Source organism: Pithys albifrons, chromosome 5, assembly GCF_047495875.1.
Source record: "Pithys albifrons albifrons isolate INPA30051 chromosome 5, PitAlb_v1, whole genome shotgun sequence".
Classification (NCBI taxonomy): domain Eukaryota; kingdom Metazoa; phylum Chordata; class Aves; order Passeriformes; family Thamnophilidae; genus Pithys; species Pithys albifrons.
The window spans coordinates 45,774,493-45,801,631 of NC_092462.1; the positions used below are offsets into that span (position 1 = coordinate 45,774,493).

The 27,139-nt window shown below is 34.5% G+C and overlaps 1 protein-coding gene across 1 annotated transcript in view; it reads right to left on the reverse strand.

The window, feature by feature from the left end:
- Nucleotides 1-27,139, reverse strand: part of TUSC3 (tumor suppressor candidate 3) — a 118,923-nt gene that overhangs the window by 23,500 nt on the left and 68,284 nt on the right. Inside the window, exon 7 of the mRNA XM_071555187.1 lies at nt 281-344. Within this exon, the coding sequence (XP_071411288.1) occupies nt 281-344 (64 nt within the window). The remainder of the gene's footprint in view (nt 1-280; nt 345-27,139) is intronic.

Here is a 27,139-nt window from a genome sequence, read left to right on the forward strand (position 1 = left end):
TAGTTTCTGCTGCTGAAAAGGTAACACTGAAGGACTAAGATTAACTAAGGATATAACATTATATTTACACAATTTCACATTAGCGAAAAGCAGTGCCAGCTTTACTTGGTAGTAAATAGCAATAATATTGAATTTGTTTCAACATACAAGTAAGTAAGCCAGAACACAATACCTGCTCAAAAGTTCAATGCAGTTCTCTGACAGTGCAATTTTATTTAGCAGCATAGCATACTGTGCCTCAGCTTGTTTTTTTAATATTCATTACCACTTTGAAGGATACTCAGCAGAAGAATAATATGTGATTCTGCAACAAACTGAGCCTGACTGCTTCCATGTATGTAACTCTGCAAGATAAAAATGAGAAACATTTCTCTTTAAAACAAAGAAATCCATTGAAAATGGCCCAACCAGATATGTAAGAATAAAACTAAACCTATTTTTCAGAAAAATGAAGGCTGGAACAGCTAGAAATTAACAGCACAGTTTATGTATGTATGTTTAGTAAAAAGGACTGTCAAAAATAGCACATTTAGGCAAAGAACATATATATATATATATAAAATAAATGTAATGCTTGAAACATGAGTACATTATGCTGGACTCTTTTTCACACTGCTGCTACTGTAGAATAAAGAATATGCATTTATTTGTTCAGGAGATGCAGTTTTTGAGAAGGGAGGTGACGAAATCAAGAACATGAATCAGCATGGTTTTTACAAATGTGAAAACTGCCTTTAAAAAAATTCATTTTACTTTAGTCTCAGATTGAATGAAGTTTCTTCATACAAAGTCTACTGTGTTTTTCTCCAATAAGGTACAATTGTGTCCATTAAAGATCATAATTCATAAACCATCTTGTTTAAATGGAAATGTGAATTCAATTAGATGTTAACACTAAGCCTAATACAGTCTACTTCCTATTTACCCCAAATAATTATTGCTAATGGGCACCCTTTGTACATTTATTTTTTAAGAACTTATAGCATATTAGTGAAACACTGTTAGTGTTTATTGTTAACTAGCTATGATAGCAAAAAAGGAAGCAAAAATTTGAAGGACTGTAACATGCACAAAAAGAGGGCGATTCTGTGTCTTCCTCTCGTATTTCAATTACAAACACTGGGTACAGTTTGTTGTGCTATTCTATATCCATGTTCTCAAAGTATTATTTACATATATTCCACTTAGGTATAGATACAATTTTCATCCCAAATAAATGGAAAGAAAAATGTTCACACATTTGAGGTAAAGAAACAGGAAACTTTTGCCCTCCTTATGAACACAGGGTTTTGTTAGTTGTTTCTTTTTTTACTCATACATGTTGCTTTAATTCATTTTACTCTGAATAATTCTGGCAGAATACGATCCTTGTCATCATTCACAATAATTCACATCTGAAATACTCTGATGCTTCACTTCACAAAAGAATGCATTTTTCCACAGCAGTTAAACTCTGATTGATGCAGTGTCAGATCATGTATTTCATAAGAAATTATAGAAGTTTTTACTCAGTAGATGGTTATCAACTGTTTTCAGAATTCAATCATATTATTCTCATTCAAATAACCATTTCAAAGCTAAACCAGGCAAGACTTTCATGTATCTGAAGATTCCATCTCTCAGAAATATCTTTTTATTTTAACAAGATAAAAATCACTGATCTCATAAGAGTATCTCATTGCAGTATGACATGACAATGAGCCAAACTGGGTTTTTTTGTTGTTTTGGTTTTTTTGTGTGTGTGACTCCTTATAGATCTCACTAAGGCTATATATACTCACACAACAAATACATCTAACACAAAGAAAGGAAGAATATTTCACATTATTAAAAATGAATGACAAAGTTTAAATGCTTGATAGACTGGATATTCTGAGTCAGTTGTTACCACAGTCCTGAGATTAGTGACCTTATTCCTCATGCAGCTAAAGCAAATATATACATGTGAGTATACATATACACTTGCAGGATCTGGATTCAAGCATGTGTAACAAACAAGAAACATCTATTTCTTCTGATCATAGTGGAAAATTATAGTCTAAAGCTTAAAATTATTACAATATATATAGTGTATTTGTTATTACAATGTAAAGTGAAACAAAAAATGAGCCTTTCATCAGAAAAGCGTAATAGGGTTTGGTAGCCCTATTTATTAAATACCAATATGCATTTATGCACAATCACTGCTACTCTTTCTGTACCAACATTCCAAGTTGAATGAAAACGCACATTGGGAACTAAAGAAATACAATCCATGTTGAAGAGATATTAATATAACAGGTTGTCACATGACTACTCAGATAATAAATGCCTTCTGTATTTGTGAAACATTTAGATGAGAGATGTCATTTTAATTTGTATGCTTTATACTTTGCTAAAGTAAAGTACTGGTCAATTCATGGTAGCAATTCACCACAATACCATGGGAGGAACAGAACCTTAAGTTTGTACATAAACACATTTACATGCAGACACTACATAGAGAAATCATTAGTTTCCTCAAAATAATTTGCTGACATTACATTGTTTAGCTTTCTTCTTAACAGGGACAAAACCTCACCTTCAAAAATGTAAATTTTATGCTACTACTTCTGATGATAAAAACTGGTCCCACACTGGGGAGGTATCACATTTTAGATGCTAATCTTCATCACCCAACACAGTAACTCTATTTAAAAATATCACTCAAGTTGTGTGTCTTCTGGTTTCACTTGGAAATATCGAATAACACAATTAATTTTGTTAATGAATTAGCACAGTTTCATAACCCTGTAGCTGTCAAACCTGTAGAGCAATGATGATTTTAAAAAATCCAGCTAAAATATGCTCTCAACTCTGAAAATTTCAAGCATGATTTCTCAGTAGCTATTCACACTTGAAAAATTGACTGAAAAATTCTCCTAATCAGGATGATCGGAGTTTGCAGTAACAGTTTACAATACCATCCTTGCAGACTGCTTACAATGCAAAGCTGAAACATCATATAGAAAAGACTAAAAGTTATAACAGCTAATTAGACAGTTACTGTTTTTTAAATCATATTCTGATTAAAGAAACTTCAGGCAAGTTTTTATGTGTTAGAGAAGTGGTATTGTGATTTAATGTAATGCAGTAGGCAGGGTTACTATCAAAATAATATAACGATTCAGCTGTTGGAAAGACATTCTCAAAAATTTCTCATTAGAATAATGCAATCATAGCATGCTTTGGGTTGAAAGGGACCTTTAAAGGCCATGAAGTCCAATATTCCTGCAGTGAGCAGGGACATCTTGAATTAGACCAGGTTACTCAGAGCCCTGTCCAACTCGACCTTGAATGTTTCCAGCAAGGGGGCATCTATTCCTCCCTGGGCAACTTATGCCAGTGTCTCACCACCCTCATGATAAAAAATTTCTTCCTTATATCTAGTCTAAATTCATCCTCTCTTAGTTTAAAACTATTCCCTTTGTTCTGCTGGCACAGGCCAAATGTGTCTTTGTCCATCTTTCTTTCTAAGTTCCCTTAGGACATAGTATTGAAAGTCTGCAATAAAGTTCCCCCAGAGCCTTCTCCTCTAATTCATTGTTAAAATAAGTAATCAGTATGATAAAATCTTAAAAAACAAGGAATTTAGAGCAGAATATCTTTCCAAGCATGTTGATTACATTAACAAAGTAATTAGTTTTATTACTTTGTGAAATATTTGTAAAATATTTGTATTTGTCCTCTCTTGCGGCAGCTGCAAGAGAGGAGCCCCGAAGAAGAGATACAAGGACTCCCTGAAACAACACCTCAGCCTTGGCCATAATGACTGCCACCAATGGTCCACTCTGGTCTCCAATCGGGATTCATGGAGACACACCGTTCACGACGCTGCTGCTTCCTTTGAGAATGCACGGAGAGTCAGTCTGGAGGAGAAAAGACAACGCAGAAAGAACCGTTCCTTGCCAATGTCACCTAGGGAGATGTTCCGCTGTGCCTTTTGTGACTGGACCTGCCTATCCTGTATCGGCCTTTCTAGCCACCAGCACGCTTGCAGCAAGCGTGGGTAGTGCCCTTCTCAAATCTTCGTTCGCGAAGCCTAGCCATGATGATTTGTATTTGTATCAGGATTTTTGTATCAGGATTTGACCAGTGTGTCAAAAGATAAAAGTCCTTAAGATGACAAAATAATGAAAAGAAAGATAGCCTGTCGGTGGATGTGGATGCTCCAAAAATAGGAGCACAGGTCTTCAGCACCGAGAGGCACTATGGCCAAAGGCTTGAAGTGATATCAGCTCTTTTAGGCCGCCTCTCGAAGCCCGGAGTGACTCCCCTCGCACTCAGCCTGGAACAGCTCCCCAAGGAAGAACCACACTTGAGGCCGGGTGGCAACGGAAGAAGCAAGATTTATTAGGGTGTCTGGCTTATAAAGGGATCAAGGAATGGTTCTGGAACATGAGAGGAGAAAGGGGAGGAGAGAAGCATCCCATTGGTCTGCGCAACTGGGGGGGGTGGGTGGGCAAGGAAAGGACCAATGGATCAGAACATGGCCATATACGGGGAAATGGTGCATTGCACCAAACTTCAGCCAATGAGGGAAAGGTTGGTGGGAAAAAATCCTAGGGGTTTGTGGGAAGAAGAACTTCGGTAGGGGCAACTATAGGGAAAGTATAATGGGTAGCCATGTTGTCATTACAATAGTAAACTGGGGACATATCAATATATGAATTAAATGTAGTTGAATTCTCATAAACCTTTTGCAACACAGTAGGATCAACTGGTACAGGCTTCCCAACCTCAACGTCTTCATCTATCCATCTTTTATAGTACTGTTGCCATTTGAGGAATTCCTCGTCTACCCCGACAACAGCCTCATTATCACCATTAATTAGGTGACCAATAAGCTGCCAACAGATCCTCAGTATAATGAAAAAATTAACTAGATAGAGTTTATTTGCAAATGTGAAACTTGAACCAACTAAACAAAAACCTGAAATAAAAAAACCCCTTTGAATAGACCTGAACCAGAGACTGTAACTTGAAAACTAGCTGATTAATGTGGATTCCTGACTAAATGTCTCATAGGGATTAATGTTGTAATCATAATATTTAAATGTGAGTGCTGAAGGCATACCCTTGCTTGCAAGGAAGTGGATGTTCTTTGATTTAGTTCTGGAAATGTGTATATTAAAAAGGCAGTCAGAAACAATTGTTACATACTGCTCTGCTCCCAGAGAGGGAACAGAAATGGCTAAAAGCAAAGAGAGTAGCCACCTTAAACACAAAACCCAAGCAAGAGATCTCAGGTTAACAAAAACAGTATACTAGCTGAAAGCCATTTTGTTAAAATATTAAATAAGGCAGATGTTTACTGTCCAGGATCGACTTAAAAATAATTTTAACTGTTAATTCTTTGTTTTATTACAAAGGTCCTTAGGTAGATTATTCTTTAAAGTTACATAGCAATAAATCTAATCATGTGTGACCAACAGAGTCCTCAGAGTGCTTCCCCAAGGTGTTGTTCTCCAAATAATTCAAAACAGCAGAATGGTGCATCTCCTCTATAGCTGTGGGTCAGTTGGAGCAATGTTAGTGAAGTATAGAAAGTGACAAATTGTTCCAGGGATGAAGGATATCCAAAATAATTTGTATTTCATGGCATACTGTGAATCACCTGAATATATGACAGTACTTCATGACAATTCTTATGAGAAATAGTTCTTAACCACTTGACAACGGAATTGCAGGTTGTGCTTTTTCCTCAATGAACTTTCAGACCTACTTTCTAAACAGACAAAGAACAGAGTAGAAGAATTCAGAAGACAGAACTAGTACTTAATGTAAAATCTACAGCAACTAGCTTTTCTTGAAAAGAGAACTGCAAGAACTGTATGGCATTTGTCTTTCCCTACAGGCATATGATGATACCATGAGGCCACTCAAAGAACAGATTATATCTGTATTGATACATATTTAGGCAAATGTACCCCCACATGTCAGTTTTGTGCACTGCAATGCCACTGACTCATCAAATTTTGAAATTCATGGCCATTTGGGACTCATACTTACCTAAAACTGAAAGCATTTAAAGACACTTTTTAAAAGGAATATTGAAGAATTAGCTATTTTTCAATTCTCAAGATAATGAAAGGATCTGGTAACATGTGAGGTTTCTTTATTTTCATAATGCTTCATTCCCCTGTAAGAAGATTGCTGAATGACCTAGATGCAAGGGACACATTCTCATGAAATTTTATTTGAAGTTATAAACTATTAAGACATTGAGAAGTAAGATTTCTGGTTTTGCTATCTTTTCTGCTTTTTGACCCTGAATCCGTTTAATATTTGGAAGCTCTGTGAAGACTATATGGCTGAAAATGCTCTAGGCAAATGTTTTAAATAAAATCACGAAAAAACTCAGTATTTCTCTTTCATTTTAAAGGCATCAAGAGGGAGGACCAGGTAAGATGTGAAGATAAAGTCTGTCAGAAGAGAGACAACCATAGCATGAGCAGAAAACTGTACAGCCACACAACTACCACTGCCACGCAACAGATGTAGCAGTGAATGCCATGCTGGTAAGACTAATGGGGGAACCAAAGCCTCAGTAATTCACACTTTGAACAACCAGTCCTGTTCTCCAACTCCAACATTCTCCTGTTTGATTTCACAGAAGCCATTTGAATTGTGAACCAGAATAATCATATCCCCACATCAGGTCATTTTCTTTGGCAGTGATGAACAGTTATTCAATGCATGCACATTTCTACAAAACAGTGTTAAATATTTATCTACTATTCATAGATGCATTAAATATTTAGTGTTATTGAACAGTAGACGGTACAGATATGTATATAATCCCACAACAGGTTAGTTAAGGATAACAGCAATATAATATACCTTTATATTTCCCTAAATGAAGGATGTCCTTCTGATTTCCCTTCAAGAGTGATAGTTGTTGTGGTTCAGTAATGTACTTAAGTATAATCTGTGCCCTTTCCTTCCTTTCTGACAACACAATTTAAATAAACCAGGAACAAAGTAAGGTAAAACAAGGCCTCTGTGAGATGTGCTAAGTCTCAAGGAAAGAAGAATTTGTGGAGTACCCAAAATTAAAACATGATTTCAGGTGTTTGACTAATCTTTCTTAAAAGAAACATCATTTATATTTACATGAAGGTTGCTAGGGTAAAGAAAGCTGATTTAACTGAGTTTGGTTTAGTAATAGACTAAGATACAAAACTACTTCATGAAGTATAATCATTTTTGGTAACTGAGAAATAACCTGTCCTGAATTTACTAGACATGACACACATTTAATAAAAAAGTGTACTGAAAACCAATCAAAAGCAGACAATTTTGCTAATAATTATTCACAGTGATAAGCTGAACTTGGACTGTATCTTGAAGAAACTCCTTGATACTGTCCCCAAAAGAGACAACAGGCCAAGTTCAAGCTAATGTATGTAGAAAGCAATGAAGCAACAGAATACTTAACTGCTCCAAAGAGAGACTTATGCATTCCACACCATTAGGAAAAATGCTATTCTTCTGTCTTCTTTTACTACATTAACATTCATTCAGAGTGAAATTCATCAGAGAAAGGAACATTACAGAAGACCACGGATTACTTAATTATGATTGAGCCTTTAGAATAGCCTATTTTAATTAAAGACCACCAGTTTTGCCAAGAACACCTCAAGAAGTTGCCAAGAAATTGTTCCTTTCCTTTAATTTAAATGGGAAAAAGAACGCCACAACATTTTCTATCAATTAATATTTTATATGTTTTCCAAGTCCAGGAGTAGTATGACTTTCAGCAGTCTTTAAATGCTTAAAATGTTTAAAAAGTGAAAGTTCTAAAACATTCTCTCACAATACCATTTACGCTCCTTAAAATTTTAAGTGTGAGTGCAGAAAAAGGAAACTCTTTGAAACCAAACATCAAGGTATATTAATTAATGTTTTATTGTGTGATTTCATTATTATGACCACATTTCTCCAGACAGGTTTTCATTCTACTATGTTAACTATGTAACACTTCAAAAGCAGTTTAAACTACCCAGCAGAATTCAGAATAAAATCTTGTGCAACTCAAAAGCCCTAGCTTTCTGACTGTTATTGTAGCTACCTATTTAAATATTACGTTTTCTAAAACCAGCATAGTTTCACATAGCTTTACTTGGTGCATGCTCTCCAAATATGCTTATTTTATTACTACATAGTAATATCTGTTTGGTTCATACAGGCAGATCAGAGTTTTAACTTGCTTAAGAACCCAATAGCAGATTTCCTATGAAGTTATTAGCCTGGGCAGGTGCATGTGAAAATCTGAAATAGAAACCTTATCTAACTGCTTGCTTTCTTTCCATCACGGGAGACACTATGACCTGCTGTGGATAGCCTATGTACAGTGCTCTATCCTTCCTGTAGCAGCCAGCCCTCAAAGTCTTACCGACCACTGATGTGAAAAACCATAAGATGCTGCTGCTTTGGGCCTAAGTTATTCACATGTGTGAGAATGGCTACCCACTTAGAACCTCTGTTAGCATATGGATGTGATTTTCTAAAATAATTATAAACCTTTTTTGGGACAGGAGATATAATATGCATATGAGTTTATTTCAGAGAACTTTAACAACACTGAAACTGAGTAAATAAATATATGAAGTCCAATCTCAAAAACTGAAGAAATGCAAAAAGTCTTGACTGGTTCATTTACTATACAGCTCAGAAACCTCTGACAAGTCTAATCACATATTAATGTCCAACAGTTAGGACAATGTACAATTATTTAATAGGGCAATTTGTTTCATTGTAGATATCCAGATACAAAGGGGACATCTGCAAATGATGCTAAATGACTTCAAAACAATGTAATATTAAACACAAAAATAAATCTAAACTCACTTTCTCCTAACAGAAATCCTAAGTAAATTAATTTGTGTTTCTGGCAAAATGAAAATCACATATGACAGTAAGAAATGTGCGGTCAGCTATTTGAGACAATATTTTTCCCAGGAATCTTCATTTTCTTTATCAAACAGAAACACTTCACTTTAATACTAATCCACTAGAAATAAACAATTTATTTTGAACCATTACTAGCTTTATGAACATCTCCAACTCAAACATAAACCAACAGTTTGCTACCCTGGAGAAAATTTCATACATTATATTCCTAGTAAGCAGTCTCTCTAAGCAATGTCTCTACATTAAATCCAACGCAGCTCAGTTATAGACCAGCAAGACCAGAATTAACAAAATAGCTGAAGTATACACACCAGCACACACAAAATGGTGAGGAATAGACAGAATTACTAGATGTCTGACTTGCATATCTTATTCAGCTTCTACTGAAGCACTTGATGCTAAAAAGTAGTAGGATATCTAGGAAATTAACATTGGACATCCCCTCCCAAGTAAAACTCCATGTATTTATAACTTTTTCAGCATCCTTGGTGTAACAATTAGTGCAAGTGTTCAGACTCTCACTTACTAAAAATGACCATAAATCATATCAACCATTTTTGATAGGAGAGCTATGGATTAATTTAACCCTTTAAAATAAATATTTAATGTTGAATTTTTAAGAGAATTTCTGCAATACAGATACACACAACAATCTCATAGACTCTGATTCCCTCATATATTAATTCAGTGAATACAAGCTACATTTTCCATGCCTGAGCTCACTGCTGTATTTTCCACAAGTCAAACCAAAACTGAATCAAGAGATGGCAACCAGTACTGGCTAGTTGAAACAGGGTGTGCTAGCTGCCTTCTATGAAGTTCAAGCACAGAATACGATCTGGGTTTCCAGCTCTAGAGCAAAAGTGGAGAAATGCTGCCTTCCTTTATCAGACTAGCAGGATGGAAAGGGTAGTTGATTTTATTTAAAACAGTATACAAATCCTAGTTTATGCTGCTTCTTTGGGTGTTCCTAGGCAGCTTTTACTGCTATACTGCATTATTAGGGTGTCTAGAAGTGCTCTCAAAGGAGTCAGGTCCCCAAAGGAGTCTTGCAAATCCAAAAACTGTGAACTCTCTGCTCAGATACGCAGAGGCTTTGATACAACTGCCGAATAAGAATGAATTCTGAGGGACTTCTCCAACATTTATTAATCATAAAATAATAAGATGAAAAAAATATGCAGCAGAATCTTTCAAAGAATCACTACTTTGCGAGTTTCAGAAAAAAAAACAGAGAACTCAAACTCTAACAAGGTAAAACACATTGCTAGCTAGCCTTATTCTTACTTCATTCCCAAGTTACTTTATGGATTGGCATGCAACAACTGCCTTCCCTCTGAATGGGCATTACAACACACAGTACCCAGGTGACAGGTTGTAAGAGAGACCAAAATTTTCAAGATCTCTGAAACAGTATTATGGGAATTTGTGCAAGTTTGCATGACAGCCTAGTTGCCTAAGGAAAGGAAATGTTTGCAACTGTGATGCCTGGCTTAACAGCTTGACTGCTTTTTAATCAACTTAAGAAAGATGGCAAAAAATTCTCAGAGAAAAGTGACATTCCTACAAATTTCATTACAGCTGGACAACTAAAGCAGTGATTCTAATGCAAGAAAACCTGTGATTAAAGTGGAACAGTTAACAGTTGTTTCGGAGTATGGGCTGCTTGCTTAACACAAGGGAGCCAAACGATTATACTCTTAATTAAGAAACAAAAGAAATTGTGATGTTGTTCATGAATAGCATTCATCTAAAAATTCAAACATACTGGTAATAAGAATTATTTTCTGAACTCCCAGCTATCTCTTTACTTTTTACTCTCACTTTTTGCCCTCATTCTGATGCTAAGCACAATATGGGATCTCTCTCATTCTTCTTTAAAACAAACAAATATTCTAAAGGTAAGATATGCACCTAGATTGCTGCCATATACCTATTTCACAGCATGGAAGTGTGATGACCTTCACAACATTGGTGTTCTGTCAATGAGCTGTCATGGAAAAACAGGAAAGACAGCGACTGCACAGTAAACCATAAGTTTTCCTTATAAATTATAGAGATGGAAGAGCTGAAATAGCCATTCAGTTGACCTCATGCTGTTGGTGTTATTTAAATTCTGGTTATATATATATATTTATGAAATCAAAAGATGTTTTTAATTTCTTAGTGAGGACCTGTGATAGTTCCTCTTTTTAAATTTCAAAGTGTTCTTTCAACTGGATTTCAAGCTATGAGGCAAAAGAAGTAGTTTCACCTGAATACTGAAGTGCTTGAAGCAGAAGTGAAGACAGACAGACTTCATTATGACACTAATTTCAAAATAGACTATGGTGAAATCAAATAGTTGTAAAAAACCACAAACAAAAAAAATTTACTTTGTAGCAGAAGAAAGGGGAGGTGTAAATTCCAAATTGCCCCAAAGCCACAATCCTGTGAACAATAGGGGAATATGAGAATAATCCCGTGTTTCATGTAATTGTCTTCCCCAAGCAAACTGCCCCTACCTCTGCTACACAGAGTTCAAGAGGTATGTATTAAGCTGTTCCAGGTAAAGGTTTCGCAGTGGCCACTGAAAGTTCCACAGTAAATTAAGTAATTTTTTGAGATTTGGAATTGCAGAGAAACTTGCCAAGTATAGTATTAATATACCAGTATATTTAGAAGGCAGCTTTTAAAATGCTAATTAACTGGAAAGGTGAGACAAACTTGGCAGCCTTGAGCAGGCAATGCAAAACAGCATGAAAAATTAGTCCATATGATTGAGTACTTAGGTACATGCCAGAGAGGTAAGCCATGTTCCTCTTTCTTGCCATAGTAATTTTAGTACCATCTGAAGCACAGCCTGTGCTATGTATTGTATATATCAATTTATAAACCTTAACATTTACTTTAAAAAGAGGTATCTGAGTGAATGTAGTATAAAGGAACAGATTCAATTGATTGAATTAAAAAGTTTGTTTCTTGAATTCAACTGTAGGCCTCTGAATTCCTTTAAAACTATACTCTTTAGTGAACACTGGATTACTCTTGAAAGAAAGACTGACAGCTAATTGTCAAAACATGCACAAAAGAAAATGAAGGTGCAGCTGCCATTATGGGAGAACATTCATATTTGTAGTAACGTATTTGTGTATGTCAGGATTTTTTCTTTTTAACAGCAACAACAAAATTATATTTGTGTGATATACGTAACTGTTTCAAATACTCTGAAATTTTATCAAGCCAGTTTTATTAAAAAAAAATACTATATGTCATGCAGCAGAAGCAGTCACATTGTGGGGTTCTATATCCATTGGGATTTTGTCATCATGTGACAGTGAACCAGAATAAAACCTTAAGAATCAATATTATTTATTAAAACCAATTTTATGTACAAAACCATGCAAGTACATAAAGTATCAACATTAAAGTCAGTGAAAAGGGAGAAACATTTTTCACTACCATAAGAGTTTTATTATTGTGTTCAGACTTAGGTGTAACTTATCATCTGACGTTGCTGTAGTAAGATATCGTTTCAATTATCTAAAGCTCAAAATACTGACACTTTAACTTTATTACATCCCTCTGGCTCCACAGCATTACATATTAACATTACTCTTGGGACAAAGAGAACATTTCATGAAATTTTTAAGAAAACATAATTCAGGCTGGCACCCGTTAATTGAGGGAAATGTATTTACACTCTTTAAGTCTTGTTTTTCCAAGATTTTTTCTGTTTGTTTAATATCTCTTCTCATTCTTCTACAAACCAACTTAGTATCTTTGACTATGATGGAAAACTCAAATCTGCATGAGAGTTTTCTCAATGGAAAAGAAGTATATGCTTATTATCTTCTTCCCAATACAAATCTCTCATTTGGTCTTTGTTTCTGCTAATCAACACTTAAGATCACAAAAAAGCAGTCATTTGGAGAAAGAGATAAAGGAAAAATACAGGCCTCTTAACATGACTGCATAAAAAAAAACAAAATAGAAGTGAGTGCCTATAAAATAGGGTCAAAACCAAACTCCTAGTAAGTTTTGCTGTACTATTTTTAAAATTCATCTGTTTTCTAGAATAAGCCTATACTAATAAGAATTGTACAGCTCAGTTTCTAAAAAAAAAAGTTCAGTATTGCCCAGAGCAATTTTTTGCATGGTGTATGAGGTCTAGTTAGCAAATTGGAAGAAGTACTGCTGACATGAAATGAAGCCTTTAGGAGGACAAATTGATAATAAAGGAATCACTCCATGTCTAGAATATAAAATGTGAGAGTAGGCACACCTGACAATTAGGAATTTATTTCACAATAACAAATGCTTTGAATCTATGATTTAAGAAGGCAGTTATAGAGTCACTTATTTAAATTCATTGCTTAATGCACTGGCAGATGCTTCCTAATTATTAGAATGTAAGAGTGAGAACATTTTTTCAAAGGATGTGCTATGCCACCAAGCATCTTGTACTTCAGCAACTATCAAATTTATGATGATGTATTTGTAAAGTTCCGTTTATGATGGCAGGCATTCACTTAATATACCATAAAAACCAGTAGCTACAAATTTCATGTTATGACACAAAAATCTCTGACCTATTTGCTGTATTATCCTTAGCAAGTATTCCAGCCTGCAATGAATACAAATCAAATACTGCTGTCAGCAAGATGAGTTGCTTTTCAAGTTCCTTCCATCAGCTGTCTTCCAGAAAAACATCCGAGTAGTAAAGCACCAAAAAGTTCCAGGATTGCAAAAAAGCAACACAAGTCTTACAGACGTTCAGAATTATCATTACATTCAAAGTTATACTGAAATATTTTAAATGCTAGCTTTGCTAAAGAAGCAATAAACATTAATACTCAGGCGGGGGGGGGAGGGAATAAATTGAACATTAAATGTCCGTGTATTAGGTACAAAAACCCTGGGAATTATTTGATGCCAGATGAAAATTTCTCATGAGATTTTATAAGGACTTTTTCATGTGAAACTTTGATATTTGGTCTACAGTATTCAAGGAAGTTGAGTATTACAAGTACTGAATTGTGAAAGTATAGCATACTTTCAGCTCAGAAAAGGGAACAAGCTTAGTCCTGTTCTACAAGTATCAGAAGTTGGAGTTATTCAATGCTCAATTATTGTGCCTAGATTTATAAAATAACAAAGTTGTACTTTCACAACACATTTAGTATTTTGAAATAAATTAATTACAGACAACTGTGGACAAGCAAGTTTTTAGATCAAAGGCAATGAATTTCACTAACCAAGTGGACTGACATGAAAATAGAATTTTGAGAGCAGCTACGATACCTTAGGATAAATGATTCTCTTTTCTCTGCAGTAACAGAGAAGAAAACTGGGCACTAGTAGATCATGGCTTTGCAGAAATGAGGGCAGCTTGCACATAAGTGCTATTAATTTGGACAAAGTTGTTGAAAAACAGAAAACCTAAGATGGTTCACTTTGTAGAACAGTGTATTAATTAAACATAAAAAGGTAAAATACCTATCAACAATAAATTTTATGTAAGAGCATTCATATGTTCAACACAGAAACACCATGATGCCTGAAGTAGACAGATGAGAACATACTAAGAAGAAAAGGAAAAGAGCAACATCCTGTCTGAGAAGGACACTGTGAATAGGCAAAAAAGTTAGGAAAAGGCTAAATAAATAATCAACAAAAACCTCACAGAAGTTAAATTGTTCAGAAAAATTCTGAAAAGCTGATATACCACAAAGGTGAGTAAATCTAGTGAGATGTATAAGGTTTTGAAACCATTTATGGGTTAAACTGCAAATGAGAGCGAGATCGACTAGAACAGAAATATCATTAAGAAACCATGCCAAAAAATCACAACACAATACTCATTAAGCAAAGAACAGAATACCACAGCTAAATATAAATATAAATAAATCTAAAATATATACAAAACTTTTCTTCCAATTTAAACAAGAACAGAAGAGTTCTAGGTCTGAAAAAAATGTTTCTATGGATGTTCTCAGGCTAACAGGCAGTGAAAAGGTGCTTTTAGTCTATGCAGCCCAGATACCTAGAGAACACTGACATGCTTGCCAAGACCCGCAGTAAGTGAAAAAATTTACAAACTACACAATGTTCTTTTGTGCTTGTATTTAGTGTTTTATTTTGAAGGTGGTTCCGAAATGAATTTACAAAACAATAAAACAAAAAATAATAATTGAACAGTAAAAATAAAAAACCCTGCAGAAGCCAAAGTTGAAGTCACAAGCCTCAGGACCAGAAGAAAATAATAACAAGCCCAAGCAAATAACCAAACCAAATATATAAGAATTAAAACATTATTTGTTTAATAATGTTAAATATATGCTAATGAAAATGATGACAATAACAGTAATAATAATAAAAACAATAATAAAACCAACACAAAATTAATAATGTGTATTATATTTATGCCGTACTGAAGCACAGCACTATATCCAACAGTCTGCTGTAACATTGCAGATATAAAAAATCAGAGCGACCTGCTGTCTAGCAAGGTGCAAAACAAAGTTAGTACTATTATCTCACCTGCAAAATGCTGTAATATAGGTGGAACAAAAAGACTAGAATGATTTCTCTCAGTAGTTCTATGTATGCATATAGTTTATAGATTATTTCATCATATTATGAGGAAGTTTAAGAATAAGTAAATAGTTTTCATGCACAAGCAAGAAAAATCTTACATTCCAAGACAACAAAACCCAAAACACAAGCCAAAAAAATGATAAGAATTGAAGATTCTATATGAAGGTGGAAAACTGAGTAAGCTAAGGACTGTATATTGTCTAGTAAATTAAGATCAAGGAATTGTTCAAATTAAAGTTAATGCAGAAGAACATTCTGACAAAATGATCAAAGATCTCAAAACTATGTCAGACAGGTCTGTGTTCAGGCTGCTTTTTAAAAATGTTGCAGTTATGAATATTTATGCTGTGTTTTTTTGGTGGCTTAAGTAGTTATAAATTTACCCTTCAAATACTTACATACACCACAGTACCAGATGACTGAGTTCCTTGAGAACATTCATAGATTTTATCAAATTTGAGGTCATTAAATATTATTATCCTCTTTTCTTGGCATCTAGAAAGATCCAACTTCTATATTTTAAATTATTGACATTACAGTTGAACTACTCTATTGAAATTTTTCTGTTAAAGAAGTATTTTTCCCAAACTTTTCTTCCAACTAAAAATCTTTTGTACTCTGTGGTGCCTGTAGCAGCTAATAGGAAATTAATAACAAATAAAAACACCTAGCACAGGAAAACTTACCGCATATACAGTAAACCTAAGATATGGTTCTACATCAAAGTGGCAAAAAAGAGAATGGGTATCTGGGCTTCCGAAGTTAGGATGCAAAATACAGCCTTCACATATGTGATGGCAAAGAATTGTTTGCTTACACACCAAGTGCCTTTAGTCCCATTGTACGTAGGCTTGGGCATTGTATGCAAATACATAGTATTAATGTTTTTCACTGACACTTTAGTCACAACAGAATTTCAAGATAGTATTTCAAATTCAACTGAAATTTAAGACATTTAAACACATGTAGTATTTTTTTAATGACTGAGACTGCTTGTAGTTCACTAAAACTAAGCAAAAACTCCAAGTTTACATTTTAGAAATGTGCTGGAGTGAAACTTACTCTCTAGCTGAGCCTGAATGAAGGTCTGACAGGTTGAACACTGCCTCAATTTTCTGTATTCTGCCAGGAAGTTCTACTGTGGTCTTTCCTGCTTTCTCTAAATGAATTACAACAAAATTCCAGTCAACAATTTAAAGAAACTTTGGTGTTTTTGTCAGTTTTCAAAACTCATCTACACAGCCAGGCTTGTTTTAATTTAACAACATGAACATGTAATCTGAAGATTGTTTCTCCCTATGTCCCATCACTTCAGTACAAAGCGTTATTCACAGTGTCAGAGAAGCAGTTGGCTTAAGAATGAAATTTGCGCCCTTTCACCTCTATGGACTTTCAAGATTCCTTTCTGGTCTTATATACTAATTAGGTAATTATTTAAAAACAAACAGGTATTTATCAAAGTATCCTTTAACTAAAAAAAAAATAAAGTTTTAGACACATCTCTTTAGTTTATACATGGTGTGAAGCTCTAGTTAAAAAAATCTCAAGGTCACTTTGACTTAAACAGATTTCTAATTCCATGATACTTGTAGAAGAGCACAGAAATTTCTTTTTACCTGAAATAATTTGGGTGAAATGCTGATTCAAAAGAAGTCAATAAGCATTTTGCTATTGATTTCAACAGAGCCAGTATTTCATTCTGACAGTTTATTGATGATAGAATTTCAGAACATTAATTTTTAGAAAGATATATAATGTCAAATAAGTCACATAATTGCATAGAAAAAACCATAAAGCAAACCCATTTATTCTATATTAAAGAATTTCAATACAACATATTTATTTCTACATAACATTTAGCTGCAGAAGACTAAACTGGCTGTCAGAAAAAGAAAAAATCAAGCTTTCAATACTAAAAAATAGGTTCTGCAAATAACTTCAGGCAAGAGATTCAGAAGGTAAACTGTCAGCCACATTTTTGGAAGTGGGAAATATCTTTCTCCCATGTTCCTTCTAAACTGATCTGGAGAGTAATTATTTAGTGAACTAAAATATGGCTTACACTAAGCAATGGAATTTAAAAAAAAAACACATAGAGGAAGCTTCATGACATCCTCCTAATGCTCCACATCCAGTCTGGTATCACACATTTATCACCCTTCTCAAAGATTGTAAAGGGAAGAAGATCTCATCACACATCAGGAAGAAAACAGACCATCACAGTCCTCTAAGTACTACCTCTACTATCTCAACTTCTGCTAGTAGGAGGAAGTCCCTGCTGTTCCATCTAAGCATCTTTTGCATGTCCTAAAATCTCTTCCAATAGCCAGGGAATGTAGCACCTGCCTTGATAATGTACTCCAAAGTATAAGCTACACTGGGAAGTATATTTTTATGTCTTTCCCTAAGGAGTTTAAGAGATCTCTATTAGTCAACAACTTTCCTGTTTTTCAGTATGTGTCTCCAGTGATCCACATTCCCTCAAAAGCTAATCTGAACAGCTGGCATGCATTGTGACTGCATGTATTAGCAGAATTACATATTGCTTCCCTTCCTTCTTACACCTTGCTAACTCCAAAGAATGTGAGTTAGCACATACACCATATAAATTATGAGAGGGTATTTTAGTATGACACAAAGACAGCTCCAGAGTGACCGCACAGAAAACCGCAATCTTGCAATGTAATGATAAGAATCCGTTAGGTTCTTTGTAATGACCGACTACTGGAAATCTTTATTCTTGTGACAACATTTACAGTATTTTCACATCTCGTGAAGTCAAATTTTTCTCTATTATTTTATTAAATGCTCTGGACAAAGGAAGAGTTACTTTGCACGAAAGTCATGTTTTCATATACTCAAAGACACATGCTATTAAATGACACTCAAATTTAATGCCGATGCTGAGGTTATGACAGCATGGTTCCTTTAAATCTCTGCCTAAGCCACTGCCTCCCCAAGACATGCTCCTGGTTTTGGGCAGACAACCTTGAAAACTACCATCTTGAAGGGGGGTTAATAGCTATAAATTTGTACAGCAGCTTTTTGAAAACTGAAAACTTATTATGTACGATATCCCGTAGCAGAAGTTCATACCCGTCCAACATGTAGAAACATTTGAAAATGTCACCCTCAAATTTAATTCAAATAAATGGAGCACACTTAAATCGGTCTGTTATTATTTTTTTACAGAAGTATTTCCATACTTAAGCTTACCCTGTCATCTCCTGAGCTTTTTCCAGTATTTAAGCTGTGCATGAAACACGGTACATACAATAATAAAAGTACTTCTCTTTCATAACATTTTTTGCTCTTTTATCCAGTGAGGTTTTAGAGGTTGTTTTGATTATGCTATTCTAACCAAAGGACCTTGCTCCTGAACAGAAATAGTCTTGCCTAGAACCAATCATTTTATAGGCATTTTAGTTATATGGGAGAAAATGGATGACCTGTTTTTTGATTCACATCACTTTACAGTTTTTTTTCAACAAAGCAATACAATGGCAGATAACACTCTTGCACAGTTCTGCACAGAACTCCACCTATATACTTCTTTGCAGCTGGTCCCTCACTATCCATCCAAATAACTTAAGGCCAAAAGTAAACTGTCAAGCTCTTGGAAAGAGTTACAGTAAAGAGCAAAGATGATATCACAAACCCCTCTGAGAAGCGCTGACTTTGTTTGACCCCGAAAAGTAATAATTTACACCTGTCATTTGTCATGAGAACTCATTCTGTAACTTCAAATCTGATGACAAAACTTCCATCGGTTCAAGTGGACTGTCAGCAGTAGCATTCATTCCTGTTGATGTCTTCAAGGAATTTGAATACCTACATGAGGCAAGACTTCCTCCTATTGCCATGCTCTTCTTCCCAAGGTGTCATATTTAATCATGTATCTGGAAGTTTGCCCATTACAGAAATCATGCTTACTACTTTTCTGTTCCCAAGATCTAAAGAACCTTGATTAAAGAAAAATCTGCTTTGTTCAGTTTTATCAGAACAGTTTCCCCTGCTCACGTACATCTCCTGCACTGTGCTCTTGCATTATGTATACCCATGAGGATCTCTACAATCTACTGTATTTGCATGGCTCAGGTTTGTGAATGAAGATTTGGAAAGGGCTCTCCCCACGTGGGTGTGCCCTTCCAGCCTGTGCAGAGAATTTTTTAGGTGAGGCACAGCGTGCGCAGAACTGGCCCCACCCTTTAACTCCTCAGGTTCATCTGCCGTGGCCGAGTGAGCTTGGACGGTGACAGTGAAGTCCTCAAGACTAGAACCTACAGCCCTGGGTTTTGCCAGGAGGTCTCCCATCTAAGCACTAACCGGGCCTGACCCTGCTTAGCTTCCAAGAGCTGACTGGATCAGGTTTAACTGCCTTTGTCATTACATACAATGCAACTTAAAGAAGTATAATATAACAGAAACTCTTTCAACAAGCTTTAACTGAAGTCTCTACTCCTTTTGGCAACATAAAATTGTACTACCCTAAATTTCCTCATCCTGTCTCTCCCTTTTAACAGCTTGCATTGTCCACTGCCTTCCGGAGTAAACTAAAAAATCTTCCATTCTTAGCTTGAAAGTCAACTCATCATAAATGAAGTATTCACTACATACCTCTGATAAAGTGCATATGTTCCTCGAACTGCTTTCAAGGACAACACATCTTTAAACATTAAAGATTTTATTTAAATTTTAAGTGTATGATAAGGAAACTTACTACCTATGAAACTCACAGAAAAGCTTTTTGATGAACAGAGGACAAACTCAAGTCTTTCCCTCCTACCCAACTTTTATTTAGATTTATGCAGTTTTCAAGGAGTCCCACGCCTCTCAAAAACTAGAAGCTGTTGTATATAGTTCAGCTTCCTAAGAATGGTGACGAATTCCAGTAAGCTTGGGGTTTTGCCATAGATCTTTGTTAAAGAAAGATCTGAAAGGGGTATATCCACTAGATATTGTGCTGCCTCTGGCCATGAGAACATATGACTTGTGTTGTTTCCACATTAAAAAAAAACAAAACAAAACCACAACCAAACCCCCTCTAATCCCTCAAAAAACTGTCCAGCCCTGGAACTAAGATAACAGAACTCTAAATTTTTAGATTCTTACCAGCTTTCCAGAATATGAGGGAACAAATAATACAAACCAAAAACCTTGAGATCTTATAGCTCTGATGTAACTCTCATTATTTACATTAAAAATGTACCTCAGAAAACATTTTTTATTTTCTTTCAATAATATCTTCATATATGTGGTAAAAAATTGCATATATCTGAAAGCTTCCACATTTTCAAAGTTTCTGTAAGCAGTCTATTATTCTTAACTAATCCATTTGACCATCCCAAGAAATGGTTTACTTCAGCTATCAGAAAGATTTATCTTTTTCACTCCTATATCTACTCCTTCCACTCAGTTATATATTTCTTGAACTAGGGATAAAAAACCCCATGCAATTAATATATGTGTTACAAACTAGTACAAAAGTATCTTTAAAATTCACAAATAACGCTGGAAATTATAAATATCTAGATAGTCATCATAAGACATAAATGCTTCATAGCAATTTTTCAAGTAACTTTAGGCTTAACTTTATTGTCATAGTCACAGACTAATGATGAAAAAAAAATTCCCATTCTTTTGACCTGTTCTGGGCCAGCTTCCAATAATCCTTAAATAGAGGTGACCAGTTTTGTACAAAATCACTGACTTGATACCAGTATTTAATATCAGTATTGATATAACATTTTATGTTAAATGAGAAAACCTCATACATTAGAGAGACAAAGAAATCATATTTAAGAAAAATGACACATGACTTATTTTGTAATGTTTGCTATAAAATACTTGTGAGTGCCACTCTTTAATCTATGGCATCAACTCCTCATCCCATTTTCAGCAAACACTGATTAGAATCATTGAAAAAGAATGATGCTATGCTTCTGGATGGAGGTCATTCCAGACATTTCAGTATATTCCAGCCTCATCCTAACAGTAATTCAAGATTCATGACGGGTTCTTTGATTTTTATTTATGATGTCCTTCAAAGCAGATAAGCTGTTTAACAAAAAGCTAAGAACAACTTCAAATACGGATACTATTTATTTAGCTATCTTAAAGATGTAATATTTTTATTTTTAAAAGTTAGCCTGTGATATCAAAAGTAAAAACATTACCAGTAAACCTGTGCTGTTGTCAGAGCATTTTGAATAAAGTTTCTTTACTTCCCCATGTATCCGGAATTTTGAAGACAGTCTTTAACATATGCTTTGGAAAAAAAAAATGACCTTCCACAGCAAAAAAGCTGAACTGAATCACTGCTATCTAAACTGCCCTGGTAGGTGACACTTCCTCAAAGAAGACTGTACATTATCATTATACAAACTAAATAATTGAAAGAAAAGTTGGGTAAAAAGTGAAATATTTCTCATCAGTCTTGTTTCTTCAGTTTCATTTCTTTCAATTGTTTCTTTACTTCCTTTTCATGTTTTGAATCCTATAAGAACTATAAAAATTACTAGGATTCAACCTAAGACACAGAGAGAAATATGAAAGTATATATTTGAAAATAATACCAGTTTAGGTGTAAGATTTTAACACTTTTAACATTTTTATCTTTTTTAGTTCAATTAGTTACTCTATTACAAACAGGAAAATTGAGAAAGAATGCACTTAACCACTGCTTCAACCACTTTTGCCTTCGTGAAGGCAGGTAGATAGTCAGGATAGAGATAAGGCAACTAAGAACAACAAAGTGGAAATAATCCAAAATTTAGCCTTCATTGTGTAAGGTGAATACTATAGACTAACCTTTCATGTAGTATAAAATAAATATTATCAGCTATGTACCTTATAATACTCTGACACTGAGGTTTTCAACCGGCAGAGCTCTTGGCACAACAACTGAAAGTGATCTAAAGGACATTGTATGAATTAATTTGGAATCTTCTTTTCAAAAACAATATGTTTGTTATCAGCCTTTTAAGTGATGCTAACAGGGAAACACAGACTGTGTTAAGATTTGGGTTAGCACCAAAGGAAGAATTATATGCAGTAATAAATAGTTCCAACAATCACAAAATATGGACTATTTTGTATGATCTTAACAAGACCTAGCTTTCATCAGGGCCACAATTCTGCCTACATAGAATCCTCCAGACAATTAGCATATTTGATGATTTTTGGATTTTAATTGTTGTAACGATTTATTAGATATTAAGGGCTATTTTCATACATTTGATATTTGAGATTGCCGGTGAAACCCCAAGTCCTGTCAATCTTTATTTGCTAATCTGTACATTAGAAGATTAGAGATGAGAATTTCATTCAAGTAAAACACAAATACTGCTTCAGAAATCTAAATGCAGTAAAGATTCACAAGGCTACCTGTATCTTGTAGTTAACACATAATTCTGTAGACATTATCTTGAATAATTGACATATTGCTAACAGTGACCTATACATCAATGGAAATGAAATCTTTTCTAGCTCTCTACAGTCCACCAGCAGTGGGTTAAGCCCTTGATTAATTTTAATGTAAATATTAACAATTTTGAAGTGGCCCACATATAAAAGTTTAGCACAATTCTATTACCATGCAAAATTTGCACAATACTTTCGAATGCACTGAGAATTAGTACAGAACACAGGGCCTGAAAGCCTTATTAAAAAAATCACACTATGGTGATCATCAATAGCTTGTAATAGTATTTGCATATTATACAGTGTGCTAGCTTTTATTCTGTATGTTTATTCTCCAGTGCTAAACTTTGAAGTTCTAACTGGCTGACAATTCAACACACATCCCAGAAAGGAACACATATTTAGTGTCAATTTCCTAAAGAGGAGGTTAGAAATGTGTTTGAAAATTACTTTTTTTTTCCAATAAAGTGCTCATAAAAACCTCTGAAAGAGACTAGAGTAAAATTTCATACTGTATCAGAACTGACAGAAACATTCAGAATTTAGCTTAACAGTCTGACATATTTATCATTACATTAATATCTAAACTATATTAAAAACTGTATTTCAGTACATGCAATGAGAAATTGGCTACACTCTAAAGCACTGATAATAGTGTTATCTCTTCTTCTCCAGCAAATATAACGCTTCCTCTATTGACAATTCAAAGCCTCCTTGAGTATTCACATTATGACTCTGACACTTGAATGACTGATAAGAGGCAAAGTCAGAAAAAGTTTGAAGGTCATTCTTTTGTCTCCCTTGCAACTGGTGTTTTCAATATCATCTAACAATCCTTTTCTGGCAAACTCTCTGTTGAGAAATGCAGTATTTTTGGGTAGATATTAAAATGGAACTATTACTGTACAACTGAAAGTGTTCTTCCTTTTTTAAGCCTGCCAAATTAAAATAAAAACATCAGGAATAATAGAATTGATCTTTAAAATGAAGAAACACTGCAATTAGGAAATATAACTATACACACCAAAATGTTAGTTCTGTTAAGAGATTAAATTTTTTAAATTGATTATGTCTAGGATCTATATATCAATTTGAATATGTAGTTTTACTAAAATTTCGGAATAGCTGTAAAGAATTATAAAAATATTAAAGGATCAAAAACAGTGTTTGAAAGTCACATGTAAGAAGATATAAAAATATTTCTATAATATGACGTGCTAAATACATGAAAATTATATTCACAGCATGTTAAAAAAGCAAGTTACTCTCACAGCATATTGGAAATACATATATGAAAAAGGAGGCCAGGATTCACCCACTGTCATACTTCAAAATATGACAGAAAATTCACAATGGAAGTTTTTTTATGTACGAAGGGCACAATATATTTTTTTAAATTATTATCACACATAAATAGCATTTAGGTATTAAGTTACTTTTATAGTTTCTCAGCTGAGAAATTATATTTTATAATGAAACAAAAACTGCATCAAGTTATCTCTAGAAGACCTAAAGTAAGTCAAGATGATAAATTTAAGTACTCATTAAAATTATTGTTAATTTGAGTTAGCTATTAATTACATACAGACACTCCCCCACCCCTCCCCAACACATAATTTAGAATCTCTTCTCAACACCAAAACTGCTTTACAAATTTGGAATGAAGAAAGCAGTTCACCCTTTGGTACAGTCATTTTCTAAACATTCACTCAAAGTGGCATTTCCATCGTCAATAGAAAATGACAAGATTGAAGACGAAAGATCTTCACCTTAGTAGACAAACAATATATTTTCTCATATGACATAGCAAAGCCCTTAAATTATGAAAACAAAGTGTTTAAGTCAAGATTCTGAGGAGCCTACAGGTGTTTTTGGTGTTTTCAAGAAATAGAGGAAAAAGCAGTATAGTGCTACTAAAAAGCAGAAATAACTCAAAGGTGTATCTTAGCTTTTGTTCATTTTCATATATATATATATATCAACAAGACAGATATATATATTCCTTTAATGATGCTTTACTAGAACATGCATGACAAAATATAAGACACACCTCTTTGGAAAAGGCGTATCAGGTGTAAATCTATGATTGAAATCTCCACTGAAGTAGAGCCTCTTGCTCAAAATCACCCTTCATATCAAAGCAAATTTAAAAATTTGACCGGAAGAATAGCACCATTACTAATGTAAAGATGTTTATGTTGAGCTGCTGAAGACTGAACAGCTATGTCTTTACTAGCGAGTAGTGCATATTAATACTACAAATCCAATCTCCATACTATACACATCTCAAGTGGTTCTATATCACACTACTTTCTCTTTGGTTCAATGGACTGCACAAACCTTGAGCAGCTGTGAGATGACTGTAGTCAAGCAGGGGACTGTGGCAGGATAGTCCCAGCCTGATAAGATCTAAAATCCAGTCAGAGAATGCATACTATGCAAGCCATTATGAAAGCTATCATGTAAGTTCAACTGCTGGAGCCAGGATGCTGTCTGGGTGTTAAGTTATGCTAAAACCATCCTGGTTCACCAGACTTCAAATACACATCCCGCTTTTGAAACAGGATTTGGCAGATAAGCTGGTCTGCCAGCCTGTAGATCTGTGACTACCAGTCAATCACTCTATAGTATAAAACTCCAGTCCCCTTTCATAGTCAAGGTTCTTCTGACATAACCCTTCTTGGGTGTATGGGTGGAGACTGCTCCCTTGGCTGGGGATGCCCTCCAAGGATACTCCTCCAGGTTGCTCCCTTGGCTGGGGGTGCCCTCCAAGGATACTCCTCCAGGTCAAGAGGAAGAGATCTCACTACAAGCATCGGTATGAGTGAGTTATATCAAAGCTCTACTTAATAATTATTTCTTTCTGCTAGCTTTAATATAATTGCTTCAATACTTGCTTCAATATAGTGCGCTATCCTATTTTACAATACCCTGCTAGTAGATCTTTAGCTTTTAGATTGTATAGTAAATAATTCTGATTAAGTTCTTTGATCATTTGCAATAATAAATTATTTGTTTACATATATATAGTCTTATTTTGCCAACAATTAAAACCTGCGGGACAAAGTAGTTCCATCCCATCTCTGCAATTCCTTAAATTCAAATCATTGACAAAATCCAAGGCTAAGATTGGATTCAGGAGCACCTTGACTCTTCTCTGAAAAGGGGTTTAGAAAGCAAGGAAGTCCTTTCTGCACCTCATGACTCAAGGGCAGGACTCCTTTAATAAATTCTGTCTAAGCCTTCCACTCCCACTCATGACATTTAAATGCATCCACAAGTTCCACAAGAAGCAATAATATTTTAAGTGCATTTTCAGATAAAAAAGGCACTGTAAAGACACAGGAAACATAAAATAATTTCAGGTAAAATGACTTGAGTTGATTCAGTAGAACAAATTGAAATATTAATAATAACAGATTTAAACTTTCAATTTAAGATTTTTACATTTCAAAAGAGCTCAGCTGAAATGGAAAATTCATGAGGGAAATCATCCATACTAGAAAATTTTGGTGAACTGAATGAGTCAGACACTAACTATTCAAGTTTCTTAAGTTATCTTGAACCTATATCCTGCATATCTTAAAAATAAATGAGTAAATAAATAAATTAGTGACCTTTAAGGAAAATATTCTAGAACTGATTAATAATCCCAAATAAAATGCAATGAACAATCAGAGCTTAGAAAGAATGGAAAGAGACTAACTAGCAAATACATTTCCCTCTTAAAAGGTCAAGGAGTTTAGGAATAAAATGAAAGCTATTAGGAGGCAAACTGAGGTGGCTCTGCAAATGAAATGCTAACAGATAAATTTCAGTCATTAAAACAGAGAACAAGTTAATATACAGTAAAGAGTGGTAATAATTCCTTCTGAATTCTGTGAATGTTTATTATGAATAAAAATGATACAAGCATCCACAGCTGGCTGAGTGCATCTATACCACATAAAAAGTTGAAAGAAACCTCAAAAAGTAGAATTCCAAAACTAATAAATAGATCTTAAAGCTCAATAACAATTTAATTTTTGATGTACATAATCAAGCAAAGTCTATCTGACCACACTAGTGCAAATCTACAGAATAGCATAGACAAAAACCACACCCCTCCTGGAAAGAAGGAAGTAGAATTTCAACAACATTGAATGTTTCTAAATAAATTTGGAACTAAAGAACACGTAAATATATGAAGGAACGTGAAATTGAG